This window comes from Etheostoma spectabile, chromosome 22 (assembly GCF_008692095.1).
Source record: "Etheostoma spectabile isolate EspeVRDwgs_2016 chromosome 22, UIUC_Espe_1.0, whole genome shotgun sequence".
In the NCBI taxonomy this organism is placed as follows: Eukaryota; Metazoa; Chordata; class Actinopteri; order Perciformes; family Percidae; genus Etheostoma; species Etheostoma spectabile.
The window spans coordinates 19,134,336-19,150,739 of record NC_045754.1 but is presented as its reverse complement, the minus strand read 5'-3'; the positions used below and the strand labels follow the sequence as shown (position 1 = coordinate 19,150,739).

Below are 16,404 nucleotides of genomic sequence, written 5' to 3'. Positions count from 1 at the left end.
TTAAATTTGCCAGTATGAAACTGTGCCCTTTGGTGGCTATGTGCTACACAGGTTTCCTTGTTCATGGACAGTTACCTGAATCTATGCTCTCTGTTGTGCTGGTACCAGTTATTAAAGATAAAGTGGGGAAGCTGAACTGCTCAGATAATTACAGGCCAATAGCTCTGGCTAGTGTTATGTCCAAAGTGCTGGAGACAGTTATATTGTGTAGGCTTGAGAGGTTTGTCCTGTCTATTGAAAACCAATTTGGTTTTAAACAAAAGCATGGTACTGATTTCTGTATTTTTGCATTAAAAGAAATTTTAGATAAATATAATAGGCAAAATTCCACAATGTTCTTATGCTTCATTGATGCTTCTAAAGCATTTGATCGTGTTAATCATGAAAAATTATTTTTAAAATTGTGTAAAACTGGGGTCCCTGGTTTTATAATTAGAATCTTGGTGTATTGGTACTCGCATCAGACGATGAGAGTAAGATGGGGGAATGTAATGTCTGTTCCCTTCCAAGTGACCGGTGGTGTTCGCCAGGGAGGAATTCTGTCTCCTTTTCTTTTTAACATGTATATGAATGAGTTGTCTTTGATTTTAAATGCATGTGGTACAGGCTGTAGGTTTGGTGACTTACTAATTAATCACCTTATGTACGCAGATGATTTGGTCATATTTAGCCCATATAGTGCTGGTCTTGAACAGCTTCTGAGAGTATGCACACAGTATGGTGTGGATTTTGATATAAAATACAATGCTAAAAAGAGTAAGATCATGATTATCAGAAGTAGAGACGACAGACAGGCAACCTTCCCTGACTTCTATCTGTCTGGCACTGCACTTATGGTGCGCAGTGAGATTACATATTTGGGCCATATTATTGCAAATGACCTTTCTGATGATAAGGATATCTATAGGCAGCGTCGGAAGCTGTATGCTCAAGCGAACGTGCTGGGTTGTGAGTTTAGCATGTGCTCTGTACCTGTGAAAATCTCACTCTTTAGAGCGTATTGTACACCTTTGTATACGGCCTACCTGTGGTGCCGTTATAAGCATGGCAGCATTAGAAAACTCATAGTGGCTTATAATGACAGCTAGGGGTGGGAATCACCAGAGGCACCAAGATACGATATTATCACGATACTTGGGTCACGATCCGATATTATTGCGATTTTCAACATATCGCGAAATATTGCAATTTGTTAGCTTTTTTCCAACTTCATTATTTTGTCCCCAAAGGAAAACGTTGTCAACATCTGTTTGTTCATCTTACATTAATTTTTTTTGCTGTAAAATGTGACCGTTAAGCTGACTAACAAACCAACACTTTCATGAATATGTTATAAATGTTGTATACACCTGGCAAACTGAACTGTTTGCATTTAATTAAGGTGTATTAGACGGTAATACCAACAGGTATGCACTGCTGTGCTACTACAGGTATATTTTTACAATGCAACTTCAGCCCTTAAGCCCCTAGGGAATTAGAAAGGCAATAACTGTTAAATTTATAACTGTTTGCTGCCAACCTTGGTACTAACAAAAGTTCAAAAACATTTTGTGTGCGCATAACACTTGACGTGGAGGTGTCCCGCTAACTGAACGGCAACGGCCATATTAGAAGCGTTGTTGGTGACAACCACCAGGTTTTTGTCTGCAATTCCCTATTCCCGTGCAGCATTTCACAGAAGGTGAGCAATGTTGGCCCCGGTGTGACTTTCGTGGGCTGCTCTAGTTTGGAGAACGTGAGACAGCAGCTGCCAGTCTTCTGTGAGATAATGAGCTGTAATAGTCACATAGGAATCCACTGCCCGTGACGTCCACGCATCACAAGTCAATGTAACACGTTCTGCTGTTTTTAAACTTTCCTGAACTTTAAGCTTAACTTCTCTGTAGCGCTTGGGTACGGCTGTATCCGTGAAAAAACGGCGCTACGGAGTTACGTCCCTTGGTTCCAGTGTTTTTAGCAAGTGACAAAATCCCTAATTTTCCACAACGTTGTATGGACTTAGGTCTCTGCACATGAAGTAGGTGATGGTAAGTTATTTTCTTCGTTCGCTCTGAATTTGGAAAGTGTGTCCAGTGTTGGTTGGTTTTTCGGCGGAGCTGGTTTAGCATTAGCTTTACCGTCCTCGGCTAACGCTAACTCTGGATGGTGGCGTGTGAGATGAGCCCTCATGTTGTTGGTATTCCCTGGGTATTTTATTCGCATACAACACTCCTTGCAAATCCCATGTCTCACATCCATCTCAGTTGTCCCTTCCTTGTTAAAAAATCCGAAAAAGTTTCAAACACTTGATTTAAACGCAGACGGTGCATTTCTGATTTCTTTCTCTGACGCTGCCTTGTTTATTTTATCCACATCCTCCTGCACGCTGACAGTCACCCCGCTGACCTCACCAGAAAAAAAGACAGCGCCATCTGGTGGACTTAATAAGCAATTGATTTGATTATTCTACTACCAAAAAGTTAAATTCTCATGTGCAATTTAAATAATAAAAGATCGATACTTGGCGTCCGTGTATCGATACAGTATTGCCACGGGCAAATATCGCGATACTATGCTGTATCGATTTTTCCCCCCACCCCTAATGACAGCATGAGGCTGCTGCTGAATGCTCCAAGAAACTCCAGTGCAAGCCATATGTTTATCAGCGTTGGGGTACCTACCTGCTCTGCTGTTTTACGTAACCTGATGTATAGATTTATGTGTAGGGTATCTGAGTCAGAAAATGACATAATCACTGTTTTGGCTAACCCTGTACGTAGTTCTGTCAGATTCTCCTCCAGATTGTGGAGCCATTGGCGAACATGTCTTTATATTAGACCCTGAACATTGTGGAAGGCTTTATTTTTTGTATTTTGTATTTTTGTATTTGTGTATGTTCTTATTGTGAAATGGATCCCCCTGGGTCTGAAATAAAGTTTATTATTATTTGGGATAGTTTGTTTAATTTAGACCTGAATAGGTCGTTTCAAATATTCCGTTTGCATCGTGTCCCGAACAACAGCTGCGCGTGGTGATCAGCAGAGAGGTGTGACAACTGCAATAACAGTTAGATTTTTCAAATCTTTGCAGAAAAGCCATGATAATGTCCCGACTTTTCACCCATGAGCAAAAGAGCTTTAAATTAGCATGTTGTTGAAGTCTGGCGTGATTGATTCTCTAAAAAGTAGCCCAGGCTTATCTGTAGCCTAAGGTGGTCGGCCAGGTGCAAGGATGATGTTTCTCATATCATTTATTAACAGGTCAGAGGTGAGTCAAAATGTTTTAAGACCTTCATTAATTTAGGCTATATGTTTGGCTCACATGTTGGATATTTCCAACAAAACTGTATTTAATGAAATTGCTACAAACTAACAAATGACATTGTTCTTTCAATGGAGGACTAGTTGATGTCACTTAATTGGAACCTGAGGGAAGACATGTGGTCAGGGTCCATATTGGGTCAGGGACCTGATGATTCCACGGTTGCTATGTTTTGTCTCCAGGTGCATCATTTCACATATGATCACCATTCAAACAAAAACAAGCTTTCTATCAGTCAGAAATTGATAAGATTTCTACTTGCACACCACGATTTCTCTAAAAGAGACAATTCAACTGACGACTTTTTGCACCTTGAGTTCTACTAAAGACCTACTGTCACTGACAAAAGGACTTTTACATGGAAAATGTGAGATTTATACACTTTCTAAACCAATGTTGTTTTCTGTGTATTTTACCTTTGAGACCCCAAAATTAACCAATGTTAGTTAATCAAATAAGACTGTTTGTAGCCTATAAGTTTGAAGAAGTAGCTTGACTGAAGCAGCTTTTGGTTGACTTGGATTTGTTGGTTGGTTTTATACGCACCGTCTGTTTTATCTATTAAATAATTTTCCTTGATCATAGAAATATTGTAATAAAAATAATGTTTCAAGATTTTCTTTAACTTCTTGCTGATGTTGAGTAAGCAGCTGCAATACTAAGTTAATGCAATCCTTATTATGCATAGTTGAATGTGCTCATAATAAATGCATATTCTACATACAGTAGGCTATGTATATGTATTTTTTTTTTTTAATTTGAGCCTCAAAATGCCGTTTAAAATATTCAGTGATCGTCGTGCCCTGAACGATAGCCCCACAGGGTTTCCTAAGCGGTGCTAAGGTGTCGAGATTTCACCCATCAGCAAATAAGCTTCGCAATTTAGCCCACTTTTAGTAAATACAGCTTTATTGAGAAAAAAGCTGATTTCACAGTGCCAATGGCTTTGACTCCATCGGTCTGACAATCGGACATCTTCATTCAGCCTAATCCGTCGCTCATTTATTATGAATAAAAAAATGTATTCTTAATAGCAGTCAAGGTCAGGTTAAATTTTAATTAGTTTTAATGAGTAGATTGTGTTTACAGTTTGAGTATGGCACTTTATCAGTGCTGCTGACTATGTGACGTGACGAATTTTCCAGAGAGTCTTTATGAACAGTCCATGTCTCAAAACAAAAGTCTCAGACAATGTCATCTTCTATGGTGTATTAACTATTATATTTTATACTGCTAACTCTTCTATACTGTTGCTTTTAATTCAACATGTGATGTGATAGAACGGTCCATGGTGTTAACATGATGTGGAGCAGTGGTCTGAGGGTTTTATTTATTTTGACCTCCAGATGGACCAACGTCGTAAGGGGACAAACCCCGTCCGGCCCAGCAGCCCGCGGCCCATCCACCGTAGGATCCCAGCGGCAGCGTCCCAGAGTGGCTTCCCACCTGGCACTGACGCTGGCTCCTCAGCTGGAAAGCCGCTGACTCTGGAGGTAAGTCTGACTCCGGCTCTCAGTGGAAAAAGTGAAACTTTACTACTGTATGTTGACATGTACACATAAGGCATAAGGCCTACTGCAGTAATAACACTGTGAAAGAAATGCTACATTTGGCACAGAGACTGTGTGTTCATGTGCTTGATGTTGTGATATGTGTGACGTGTGAGATAGATATAGACAGATAGATATGAATCAATGTTATTGTTCTGTAATGTACATATTCCTGTTTATCATGTCCTGTCCAGATATTTAGACTGTCAACATTGTTATTGAAACTTTCATGTCAATAAAGCCCTGTTGAATTGAAAAAAGATAGATAGATAGATAGATAGATAGATAGATAGATAGATAGATAGATAGATAGATAATTATATAGGTTTGTGGTTGGGTGGATGGATGGATGGATAGATAGATAGATAGATAGATAGATAGATAGATAGATAGATAGATAATTATATAGATGGGTGGTTGGGTGGATGGATGGATGGATGGATAGAAAGATAGATAGATAAAGGCAGCAACTCAAACAATTTCATCTTCTATGATGTACTAACTATTACCTTTTATACAGATAACTCTTCTACACTTTTGCTTGTATATAATTTAATACAAAACATTGATTTTTAATTAAGCATTGTAGCTTTGTGATCGTGATCCTTTTAATTCAACATGTGATGTGATAGAACAGTCCATGGTGTTAACATGATGTGGAGCAGTGGTCTGAGGGCTGTATATTTTTTGACCTCCAGACCGACCAACGACGTAAGCGGACAAGAGACTTTGGTCCAAACCCCGTCCGGCCCAGCAGCCCGCGGCCCATCCACCGTAGGATCCCAGCGGCAGCGTCCCAGAGTGGCTTCCCACCTGACACTGACGCTGGCTCCTCAGCTGGAAAGCCGCTGACTCTGGAGGTAAGTCTGACTCCGGCTCTCAGTGGAAAAAGTGAAACTTTACTACTGTATGTTGACATGTACACATAAGGCACAAGGCCTACTGCAGTAATAACACTGTGAAAGAAATGCAGACATTTGGCACAGAGACTGGGTGTTCATGTGCTTGATGTTTTGATATGTGTGACATGTGAGATAGATATGGACAGATAGATATGAATCAATCTTGTTGTTTGGTAATGTTAATATTCCTGTTTATCATGTCCTGTCCAGATATTTAGACTGGCAACATTGTTTTTAAAACTTTCATGGAAGTAAAGCCCCTTGGAATTGAAAAGATAGATAGATAGATAGATAGATAGATAGATAGATAGATAGATAGATAGATAGATAGATAGATAGATAGATAGATAGATAAAGGCAGCAACTCAAACAACGTCATCTTCTATGATGTATTAACTATTACATTTTATACAGCTAACTCTTCTATACTTTTGCTTGTATATAATTTAATACATAACATTTACTTTAAGTATTGTAGCTTTGTGATCGTGATCCTTTTAATTAAACATGTGATGTGATAGAACAGTCCATGTTGTTAACATGATGTTGAGCAGTGGTCTGAGGGTTGTATTTGTTTTGACCTCCAGGCCGACCAACGTCGTAAGCGGACAAGAGACTTTGGTCCAAACCCCGTCCGGCCCAGCAGCCCGCGGCCCATCCACCGTAGGATCCCAGCGGCAGCGTCCCAGAGTGGCTTCCCACCTGACAATGACGCTGGCTCCTCAGCTGGAAAGCCGCTGACTCTGGAGGTTAGTCTGACTCCGGCTCTCTTAGACTGGGACCATTATTATTGAAAATTGACTGTCAATAAAGCCCCTTTGAATTGAAAAAGATACATTGATAGATAGATAGATAGATAGATAGATTGATAGATAGATTCCTTAAGGCTGCAACTCAAACAACGTCTTCTTCTATGATGTATTAATTATTACATTTCATACTTCTAACTCTTCTACACTTTTACTTGTATAAAATTTAATACATAACATTTATTTTTATTTAAGTATTGTAGGATTGTGATCGTGATCCTTTTAATTCAACATGTGATGCTATAGAACAGTCCATGGTGTTAACATGATGTGGAGCAGTGGTCTGAGGGTTGTATTTGTTTTGACCTCCAGGCCGACCAACGACGTAAGTGGACAAGAGACTTTGGTCCAAACCCCGTCCGGTCCAGCAGCCCGCGGCCCATCCACCGTAGGATCCCAGCGGCAGCGTCCCAGAGTGGCTTCCCACCTGACACTGACGCTGGCTCCTCAGCTGGAAAGCCGCTGAGTCTGGAGGTAAGTCTGACTCCGGCTCTCAGTGGAAAAAGTGAAACTTTACTAGTGTATGTTGACATGTACACATAAGGCATAAGGCCTACTGCAGTAGTAACACTGTGAAAGAAATGCTACATTTGGCACAGAGACTGTGTGTTCATGTGCTTGATGTTGTGATATGTGTGACGTGTGAGATAGATATGGACAGATAGATATGAATCAATCTTGTTGTTTGGTAATGTTAATATTCCTGTTTATCATGTCCTGTCCAGATATTTAGACTGGCAACATTGTTATTAAAACTTTCTGGGAAGTAAAGCCCCTTTGAATTGAAAAAAAAGATAGATAGATAGATAGATAGATAGATAGATAGATAGATAGATAGATAGATAGATAGATAGATAAATAGATAGATAGATAGATAAAGGCAGCAACTCAAACATTGTCATCTTCTATGATGTATTAACTATTACATTTCATACAGCTAACTCTTCTATACTTTTGCTTGTATATAATTTAATACATAACATTTATTTTTAAGTAAGTATTGTAGCTTTGTGATCGTGATCCTTTTAACTCAACATGCGATGTGATAGAACAGTCCATGGTGTTAACATGATGTGTATCAGTGGTCTGAGGGTTGTATTTGTTTTGACCTCCAGGCCGACCAACGTCGTAAGCGGACAAGAGACTTTGGTCCAAACCCCGTCCGGCCCAGCAGCCCGCGGCCAATCCACCGTAGGATCCCAGCGGCAGCGTCCCAGAGTGGCTTCCCACCTGACACTGACGCTGGCTCCTCAGCTGGAAAGCCGCTGACTCTGGAGGTAAGTCTGACTCCGGCTCTCAGTGGAAAAAGTGAAACTTTACTACTGTATGTTGACATATACACATAAGGCATAAGGCCTACTGCAGTAGTAACACTGTGAAAGAAATGCTACATTTGGCACAGAGACTGGGTGTTCATGTGCTTGATGTTGTGATATGTGTGACGTGTGAGATAGATATAGACAGATAGATATGAATCAATATTTTTCTTTGGTAATGTTCATATTCCTGTTTATCATGTCCTTTCCAGATATTTAGACTGGCAACATTGTTATTGAAACTTAAATGAAAATAAAGCCCATTTAAATTTAAAAAAGGATAGATAGATAGATAGATAGATAGATATATAGATAAAGGCAGCCACTCAAACATTTTCATCTTCTATGATGTATTAACTATTACATTTTATACAGCAAACTCCTCTACACTTTTGTTTGTATATAATTTAATACCTAACATTTATTTTTAATTAAGTATTGTAGGATTGTGTTCGTGATCCTTTTAATTCAACATGTGATGTGATAGAACAGTCCATGGTGTTAACACAATGTGGATCAGTGGTCTGAGGGTTGTATTTGTTTTGACCTCCAGGCCGACCAACGACGTAAGTGGACAAGAGACTTTGGTCCAAACCCTGTCCGGCCCAGCAGCCCGCGGCCCATCCACCGTAGGTTCCCAGCGGAAGCGTCCCAAAGTGGCTTCCCACCTGGCACTGACGCTGGCTCCTCAGCTGGAAAGCCGCTGACTCTGGAGGTAAGTCTGACTCCGGCTCTCTTAGACTGGCAACATTATTATTGAAAATTGAATGTCAATAAAGCCCTTTTGAATTGAAAAAGATAGATAGATAGATAGATAGATAGATAGATAGATAGATAGATAGATAGATAGATAGATAGATAGATAGATAGATTCTTTAAGGCTGCAACTCAAACCACGTCATCTTCTATGTGTTAACTATTACATTTCATACAGCTAACTCTTCTATACTTTTACTTGTATATAATTTAATACATAACATTCACTTTTAATTAAGTATTGTTGCATTGTGATCGTGATCATTTTAATTCAACATGTGATGTGATAAAACAGTCCATGGTGTTAACATGATGTGGAGCAGTGGTCTGAGGGTTGTATTTGTTTTGACCTCCAGGCCGACCAACGACGTAAGCGGACAAGAGACTTTGGTCCAAACCCCGTCCGGCCCAGCAGCCCGCGGCCCATCCACCGTAGGATCCCAGCGGCAGCGTCCCAGAGTGGCTTCCCACCTGGCACTGATGCTGGCTCCTCAGCTGGAAAGCCGCTGAGTCTTCTGGATGTAAGTCTTACTCCGGCTCTCAGTGGAAAAAGTGAAACTTTACTACTGTATGTTGACATATACACATAAGGCATAAGGCCTACTGCAGTAACAACACTGTGAAAGAAATGCTACATTTGGCACAGAGACTGGGTGTTCATGTGCTTGATGTTGTGATATGTGTGATGTGTGAGATAGATATAGACGGATAGATATGAATCAATCTTCTTTGGTAATGTTCATATTCCTGTTTATCATGTCCTTTCCAGATATTTAGACTGGCAACATTGTTATTGAAACTTTCATGAAAATAAAGCCCCTTTAAATTGAAAAAAGATAGATAGATAGATAGATAGATAGATAGATAGATAGATAGATAGATAGGTGGGTGGGTTGATGGATGGATGGATGGATGGATGGACGGACTGACAGACAGACAGATAGATAGATGGATTAATTAAGGCACTAACTCAAACAGCGTCATCTTCTATGATGTATTAACTATTACATTTCATACAGCTAACTCTTCTATACTTTTGCTTGTATATAAATTAGGCCGACCAACGTCGTAAGTGGACAAGAGCCTTCGTTCCAAACCCCGTCCGGCCCAGCAGCCCGCGGCCCATCCACCGTAGGATCCCAGCGGCAGCGTCCCAGAGTGGCTTCCCACCTGACACTGACGCTGGCTCCTCAGCTGGAAAGCCGCTGAGTCTGGAGGTAAGTCTGACTCCGGCTCTCAGTGGAAAAAGTGAAACTTTACTACTGTATGTTGACATGTACACATAAGGCATAAGGCCTACTGCAGTAATAACACTGTGAAAGAAATGCAGACATTTGGCACATTGAGAGAGCATACTTTAATATGCATAACACACCATGGTAGTTATGGAATAACTCAGCAGCAGTTTGACTTCTGGATACATAAAGAATGTTCAGGAGACTTTGGGGACTTACATGAAAGAATTTATGAACTCTTGATAGATGAGAATAAGGAAAACAGTACAGTTAGATCAAGGTGTTTTATTGTGTATTGCCGTCCCAACTCTAGTCTCTTTCCCTTTCCAAGAGGCATTTATCTAAACTGTAAAGTTTGGTAATGCAAAGCTATGGATGGCACCACAACATAGGCACCACAAACAAAGATGTTCACCCAAACAATCGCAGATTTATTATAGATATATAACAGTATTATAATTAGTTTTTATAGGTAGATTATGATTGACGTTTTTAGTATGGCGTTAACATGCAGAAATGTTACAGGAGGCCAAACTGTGCAATTAAAGTTCATCAGTGCTGCAGACTGCGTGCTCATGTGCTTGATGTTGTGATATGTGTGACGTGTGAGATAGATATATTCAGATAAATATGAATCACTCTTATTGTTTTGTTGTTCATCATGTCCAGTCCAGATATTTAGACTGGCACCATTGTTATTGAAACTTTCATGTCCATAAAGCCCCTTTGAATTGAAAAAAGATAGATAGATAGATAGATAGATAGATAGATAGATAGATAGATAGATAGATAGATAGATAGGTAGATTTATTAAGGCAGCAACTCAAACAACGTCATCTTCTATGGTGTATTAACTATTACATTTATACAGCTAACTCATCTATACTTTTCCTTGTATATAATTTAATACCTAACATTTATTTTTATTAAGTATTGTTGCATTGTGATCGTGATCCTTTTAGTTCAACGTGTGATGTGATAGAACAGTCCATGGTGTTAACATGATGTGGAGCAGTGGTCTGAGGGTTGTATATTTTTTTACCTCCAGGCCGACCAACAACGTAAGGGGACAAGAGACTTTGGTCCAAACCCCGTCCAGCCCAGCAGCCCGCGGCCCATCCACCGTAGGATCCCAGCGGCAGCGTCCCAGAGTGGCTTCCCACCTGACACTGACGCTGGCTCCTCAGCTGGAAAGCCGCTGAGTCTTCTGGATGTAAGTCTTACTCCGGCTCTCAGTGGAAAAAGTGAAACCTTTCTACTGTATGTTGACATGTACACATAAGGCATAAGGCCTACTGCAATAATTACAGTGTGAAAGAAATGCTACATTTGGCACAGAGAGATAGCATACTTTTTCATAACATTATGGTTTTACTCAATAATCAATTTGTTCACTAAAAGAATGTTCTTTTATTTGTTTAAAATTCAACAATCAATTTGTTGTATTTCAGCCAAATACTGAAAACAGAACTGAGAAATGCAGAACTAAGTACATTTTATTGTTTGTAATATTTATTGCAAGTAATATTGTTACTTATTTTCACTTGGTCATAGGCTGAGGTATATGCGAAGCCAATTTACCCTGTTTCCTCTGACAACATCCCCTTTTCAGCCTAGACTCTCTCAATCTGTAGTGACACACATAAATTCATACTTGAAGAAATGACAGTTTTTGTTGTTATCGTATGGCCGAATAGAGCTTCTCATCCCCTGACCTGTGACCTAGGAATGACCTGATAAAATCTAAGTTTTCCCCCTTGTTTCATCTTACATACTATGGTGTTTTGGAAAATTTAATAATTTAAGAATGGCAACACACAGAACAGAAGGTCAGGGGAAAAGCCTGTGATCATGCGTCTGTCTTTTTCTTGGAAATCTAGTTATGTTAATCCAGGCTAATGGTGTGTTAACATGATGTTTTTATCTTTAGATGGCACTCAATAATCCTCAGCCGTTGTGGGACGGCCCAAAGCCGCAGTGGGTGAAAAACATGGAGGTTTGTATGGAAAGGAGAAAGGTGTTTGGCGGCTGGCACAAGAGTGCCACTCAGCCTGCAGGTAAGCCTGACTATGGTTTCTCTAAGCCCCGGCCAAAAACTCCTTATGGCTCCCCACATTTCTACAGCTTTTCGCCTTTTCCTTCGCCCTGTTGCTCCCCGTGTGGCTCTGAATCTGGATCTCCAAGTGGCTCCCCACTTGGCTCTAACCCTGGCTCTTTAAGTGGCCCCCCTTGTGGCTCTAAACCTGGCTGTCCGTGTGGCCCCCCTTGTGGCTCTAACTCAGACTCTCCATGTGGCTCCCCACGTGGCTCCAACCCTGGACTGCCAAGTGGCCCCCCTTGTGGCTCTGACCCTGGCTGTCCAAGTGGCTCCCCACTTGGCTCTAACCCTGTCTCTTTAAGTGGCCCCCCTTGTGGCTCTAACCCTGACTGTCAAAATGGCTTCCCACGTGGCTCCAAGCCTGGTTTTCCAAGTGAATTGCCACATAGTTCTAACCCTCGTTCTCCATGCGGCCCCCCTTGTGGCTCTAACTCTGACTCTCCATGTGGCTCCCCACGTGGCTCCAACCCTGTACTGCCAAGTGGCCCCCCTTGTGGCTCTGACCCTGGCTGTCCAAGTGGCTCCCCACTTGGCTCTAACCCTGTCTCTTTAAGTGGCCCTCCTTGTGGCTCTAACCCCGGCTGTCAAAATGGCTCCCCACGTGGCTCCAAGCCTGGTTTTCCAAGTGAATTGCCACATAGTTCTAACCCTCGTTCTCCATGCGGCCCCCCTTGTGGCTCTAACTCTGACTCTCCATGTGGCTCCCCACGTGGCTCCAACCCTGTACTGCCAAGTGGCCCCCCTTGTGGCTCTGACCCTGTCTGTCCAAGTGGCTCCCCACTTGGCTCTAACCCTGTCTCTTTAAGTGGCCCTCCTTGTGGCTCTAACCCCGGCTGTCAAAATGGCTCCCCACGTGGCTCCAAGTCTGGTTTTCCAAGTGAATTGCCACATAGTTCTAACCCTGGCTCTCCATGTGGCCCCCCTTGTGGCTCTAACTCTGACTTTCCATGTGGCTCCCCACATGGCTCCAACCCTGGACTGCCAAGTGGCCCCCCTTGTGGCTCTGACCCTGGCTCTCCAACTGCCTTCCCTTCTATCTCTGACTCTAGCTCTTCGAGTTGGTTCCCTTCTGTCTCTGACTCTGGTTCTCCATGCGGCTCTCCAAAAGACTCGCCACATGGCTCTGACCCTGTCTCTCCATGTGGTTCTCCAAAAGGCTCCCCACATGTCTCTGACCCTGTCTCTCCATGTGGCTGTCCAAAAGGCTCCCCACATGGCTCTGACCCTGGCTTTCCAGGTCCCTCCCCTTGTATCTCTGACTCTAGCTCTTTACGTTGGTTCCCATCTATCTCTGACTCTAGCTCTCCATGTGGCTCTCCAAAAGGCTTGCCACATGGCTCTAACCCTGTTACTCCATGTGCCTCCTCACGTGGCTCTGAGCCTAGTTCTCAAAGTGGCTCCCCACATGGCTCTCACCCTGGCTCTCCAAGGGGCTCCCTAAATGGCTCTGACCCTGGCTCTCCTGTGGCCTCCAGTGAGCTTCCACTTTTATGGAGCAACCCAGAGCTTAAGTGGGTGAAGAACATGACCCTTTTGATAAGGAGGGGAAAACCATTTGGCAGCAAGAGAACCACTGAACCTGCAGGTAAGTCTGGTCCTGGTTCTCCAAGTGGCTCCCCACCTTGCTCTGACTCTGGCTCTTCAAGTGGCTCCTCTTGTAGCTCTGACTCTGGCTCCTCGAGTGGCTCCCATTGTAGTTCTGACACTAAGTCGACCTTGAAAAAGGAGGGATGCCGGACCTCTAGGGCGTCAGATGATCCTACCAAGATCCCTCAAACAACGCTAAAGAGGGTGACCTACTCTGACCAACCTCAGGTACCCACTTCATCTTTGAAAGCAGGCCCCTCTAGAAGACCATGTGCACCTAGTGCTCCTCTGCCGTCATGGAGGGGCCCTGAGCAGAAGTGGGTGAAGAACATTAGGAGTTTATTGAACATGAGAAACCAGGGCAGGGGGCGCAAGAGAGCCGCTACAGGTAAGTCTGCTAGTAAGTACTTTTGTCATTAAATTGATTTTTAATTCAGCTCTTCTGATTTTATCGTGCTAAATTGTGTTGAATGTATTTGAATAACTTTGCTTTTAATCTTTTGAATTTTTATTTAATTCATTTGAATTGATCTGAGTTTATTTAAATTGAATTTATTAATTGCCTGGAATTTAAATGCTTGGAATTCATTTGAATTATTTGATTGATTTTTTTGTATTTATTTGAATTGAACAGAATTTATATGAATTGCAATGAATTTAATTGCTTTGAATTGATTTCAATTGGTTTGAATTATTTGAAGTATTTGAGTTGAATTCATTTAAATTGAACTGATTTTTTTATGGACTTTATTTGAATTGCTTTGAATTACTTGGAAAGGAAATGCTTTACATAGTTTTCAGTTGATTATAATTTAATTAAACTAAATTATATGAAATATAATTAGATGAAAGGACATGTTCTGGTTAGATCCGAGTCCTTGTTGCTGCGTAATGACTCAGGCAGGGTGTCTGCACAGAGGGAGTGTGATCGGGGGGGATAGCGTGAATCTCCAACGTGTTAGGCCCTCTCAGGGAAGCTCCCTTGTGCAGAGACATAAAAGGATGGTGACACCATGTCAAGGAGGTTCATATGTCTGTCGACGCCCACCCTAGACCAAGAAGAGTCTGCATTGCAGGTTATTGCGTTAGTAACGGAAGGAGTGCATGCGCCCATATACAGAGGTTCACTCCTCGATGCAGTGGCCGCAGGTTCGACCCCGCCCTGCGGCCCTTTGCTGCATGTCATTGCCCCTCTCTTTCCCCTTTCATGTCTTCAGCTGCCCTAATAAAATAAAGGGCTAAAATGCCCCAAAAATAGAGAAGAGAGAGGCAATATTAAGCTGTAACCCTCTTGTAAAAGGTAGACATTCTTTTTTATTGTATAATTAAAATGATGAAGAGAGAATATTCATGTTTACCTTTATTCTTTTCCAAATGTAACTACTTCCTGTTGTCTGCAGTTGTTTTTTTTACAGAGAGGACGCAGAGGAGGGGGAAGATGGCAAAATTAAGCTTCAACCCTTTCATGTAAAAGGTAAATATGAATTTCTTTATTGTTATAATTAGAATGATAGAGACCAATAGTTCTCGACACAGTGATTAGTGACGATTCTCTCTGACCAATCAGTAATCTGCAGGTTTTCACATCACCTCAGCTTACTTGGAACCTCGACTGAGGTAGTACTACAAAAAGTACTTGTTGTCAGGTACGACGGACTGTTTTTTGTAATAGAAAACCAAAAAAGGCGAGTAGAGTAGGTACCGTGCAGTGGAAAAATGCCATAACATTAACATTGATCAACAGAAACCTCAGTATGGCTGGGGATGGTACATTTTTCACTTGGCTACCCCTTTAAAATTCTATTCATGATTAATGAAACCTCTAACCATTTTCATATTTAACAAAGGTCAATCAGACAAGACACTTATATATGTCATAGGTCTTAAATATACAATACAATATAATGACATATTGTGGTTAAAGAGGAAAATCTATTTTTAACCTACATACTGTAGATGATAAATCATATTCATCTTTACTCTCTTAAGATTTTACCTACTTTCTGTCGTGTGCTTTTGTTGGGGAGAAGAGGTGGATGTGAAGGGCAAAATTAAGTGTGAACCCTCATGTGCAAGGTAAATATGATTTTTTTTTTGTGTTACTATCAGAATGATAGAAATGGATAGTTCTTGTTCACTTCTGTTCTTCACTAAGATTTTAAGTACTTTCTGTTGTCTGCATTTGTTTTGTTGGGACAGAGAGGAGAGGAGATGTATGGTTTTCAATCCTGATTTCATCTGATATGTCAAATGCTTGTAACTAACCTAGTTCTGGGGAGTTCACTCCCCAAAATCCTTTTGTGTATTTTTTGCCCAGCATATTTTCTTACACCCTACTACGCTCTGCGATGCCCTGCCATGCCCTGTGATGCCCTGTGATGCCTTACAATGCCCTGCCATGCCCTGTGATGCCCTGTGATGCCTTGCCATGCCCTGTGATGCCCTGTGATGCCCTGCCATGCCATGTGATGCCCTGCCATGCCCTGTGATGCCCTGTGATGCCCAGTGTCCTGCTGCGTCCTGCTGAACCCGGCTGCGTCCCTCTACGTCCTCCTATCCTCTGCTATGCAGCGCTACACCCTGTAACGCCCTGCAATACCCTGCAGTGACAGTTGGGCTCCAACTTTACTAAGAGACTAAACTCTTTTAATATTACAATAAACTAATTTTAACAAATAGATTGAACTGTTTTTCCTACTTTAGTCAATAAATATTTATTGATATAATTCAGTTTCTAATCAATAGTAAAATAGTCAACCACAAAGAATAGTGATCATGGCCTCAAAATTATAGGGTAGCCACAAAATCACTTAACCCTCATGGTGTCTTTGGGACAAATTGACCCGTTTTC

The 16,404-nt window shown here is 41.6% G+C and overlaps 1 protein-coding gene across 2 annotated transcripts; it reads left to right on the top strand.

The window, feature by feature from the left end:
* The first annotated feature begins 3,536 nt into the window (after positions 1-3,536).
* On the top strand, positions 3,537-16,028 carry LOC116672451 (protein pygopus). Of its 2 annotated transcripts, XR_004327553.1 has the most exons (4): positions 3,537-3,667; positions 4,647-4,793; positions 11,799-15,027; positions 15,543-16,028. XR_004327553.1 is itself a non-coding variant. In XM_032504317.1 (3 exons), the coding sequence occupies exons 1-3, from the start codon at positions 3,659-3,661 to the stop codon at positions 13,971-13,973; spliced, it is 2,331 nt and encodes a 776-aa protein (XP_032360208.1). In that variant the 5' UTR covers positions 3,537-3,658; the 3' UTR covers positions 13,974-16,028. The 2 variants fall into 2 exon arrangements, 1 of the variants encoding a protein (XP_032360208.1); XM_032504317.1 differs by having other exon boundaries at positions 11,799-16,028.
* Positions 16,029-16,404: the final 376 nt, after the last annotated feature.

What these genes read in the sequence shown, in the direction of transcription:
- LOC116672451 (XM_032504317.1), top strand. An exon ending in GAAAGCCGCTGACTCTGGAG is followed by an intron (nt 4,794 to 11,798) that starts GTAAGTCTGACT and finishes TTTTATCTTTAG; the next exon opens with ATGGCACTCAATAATCCTCA.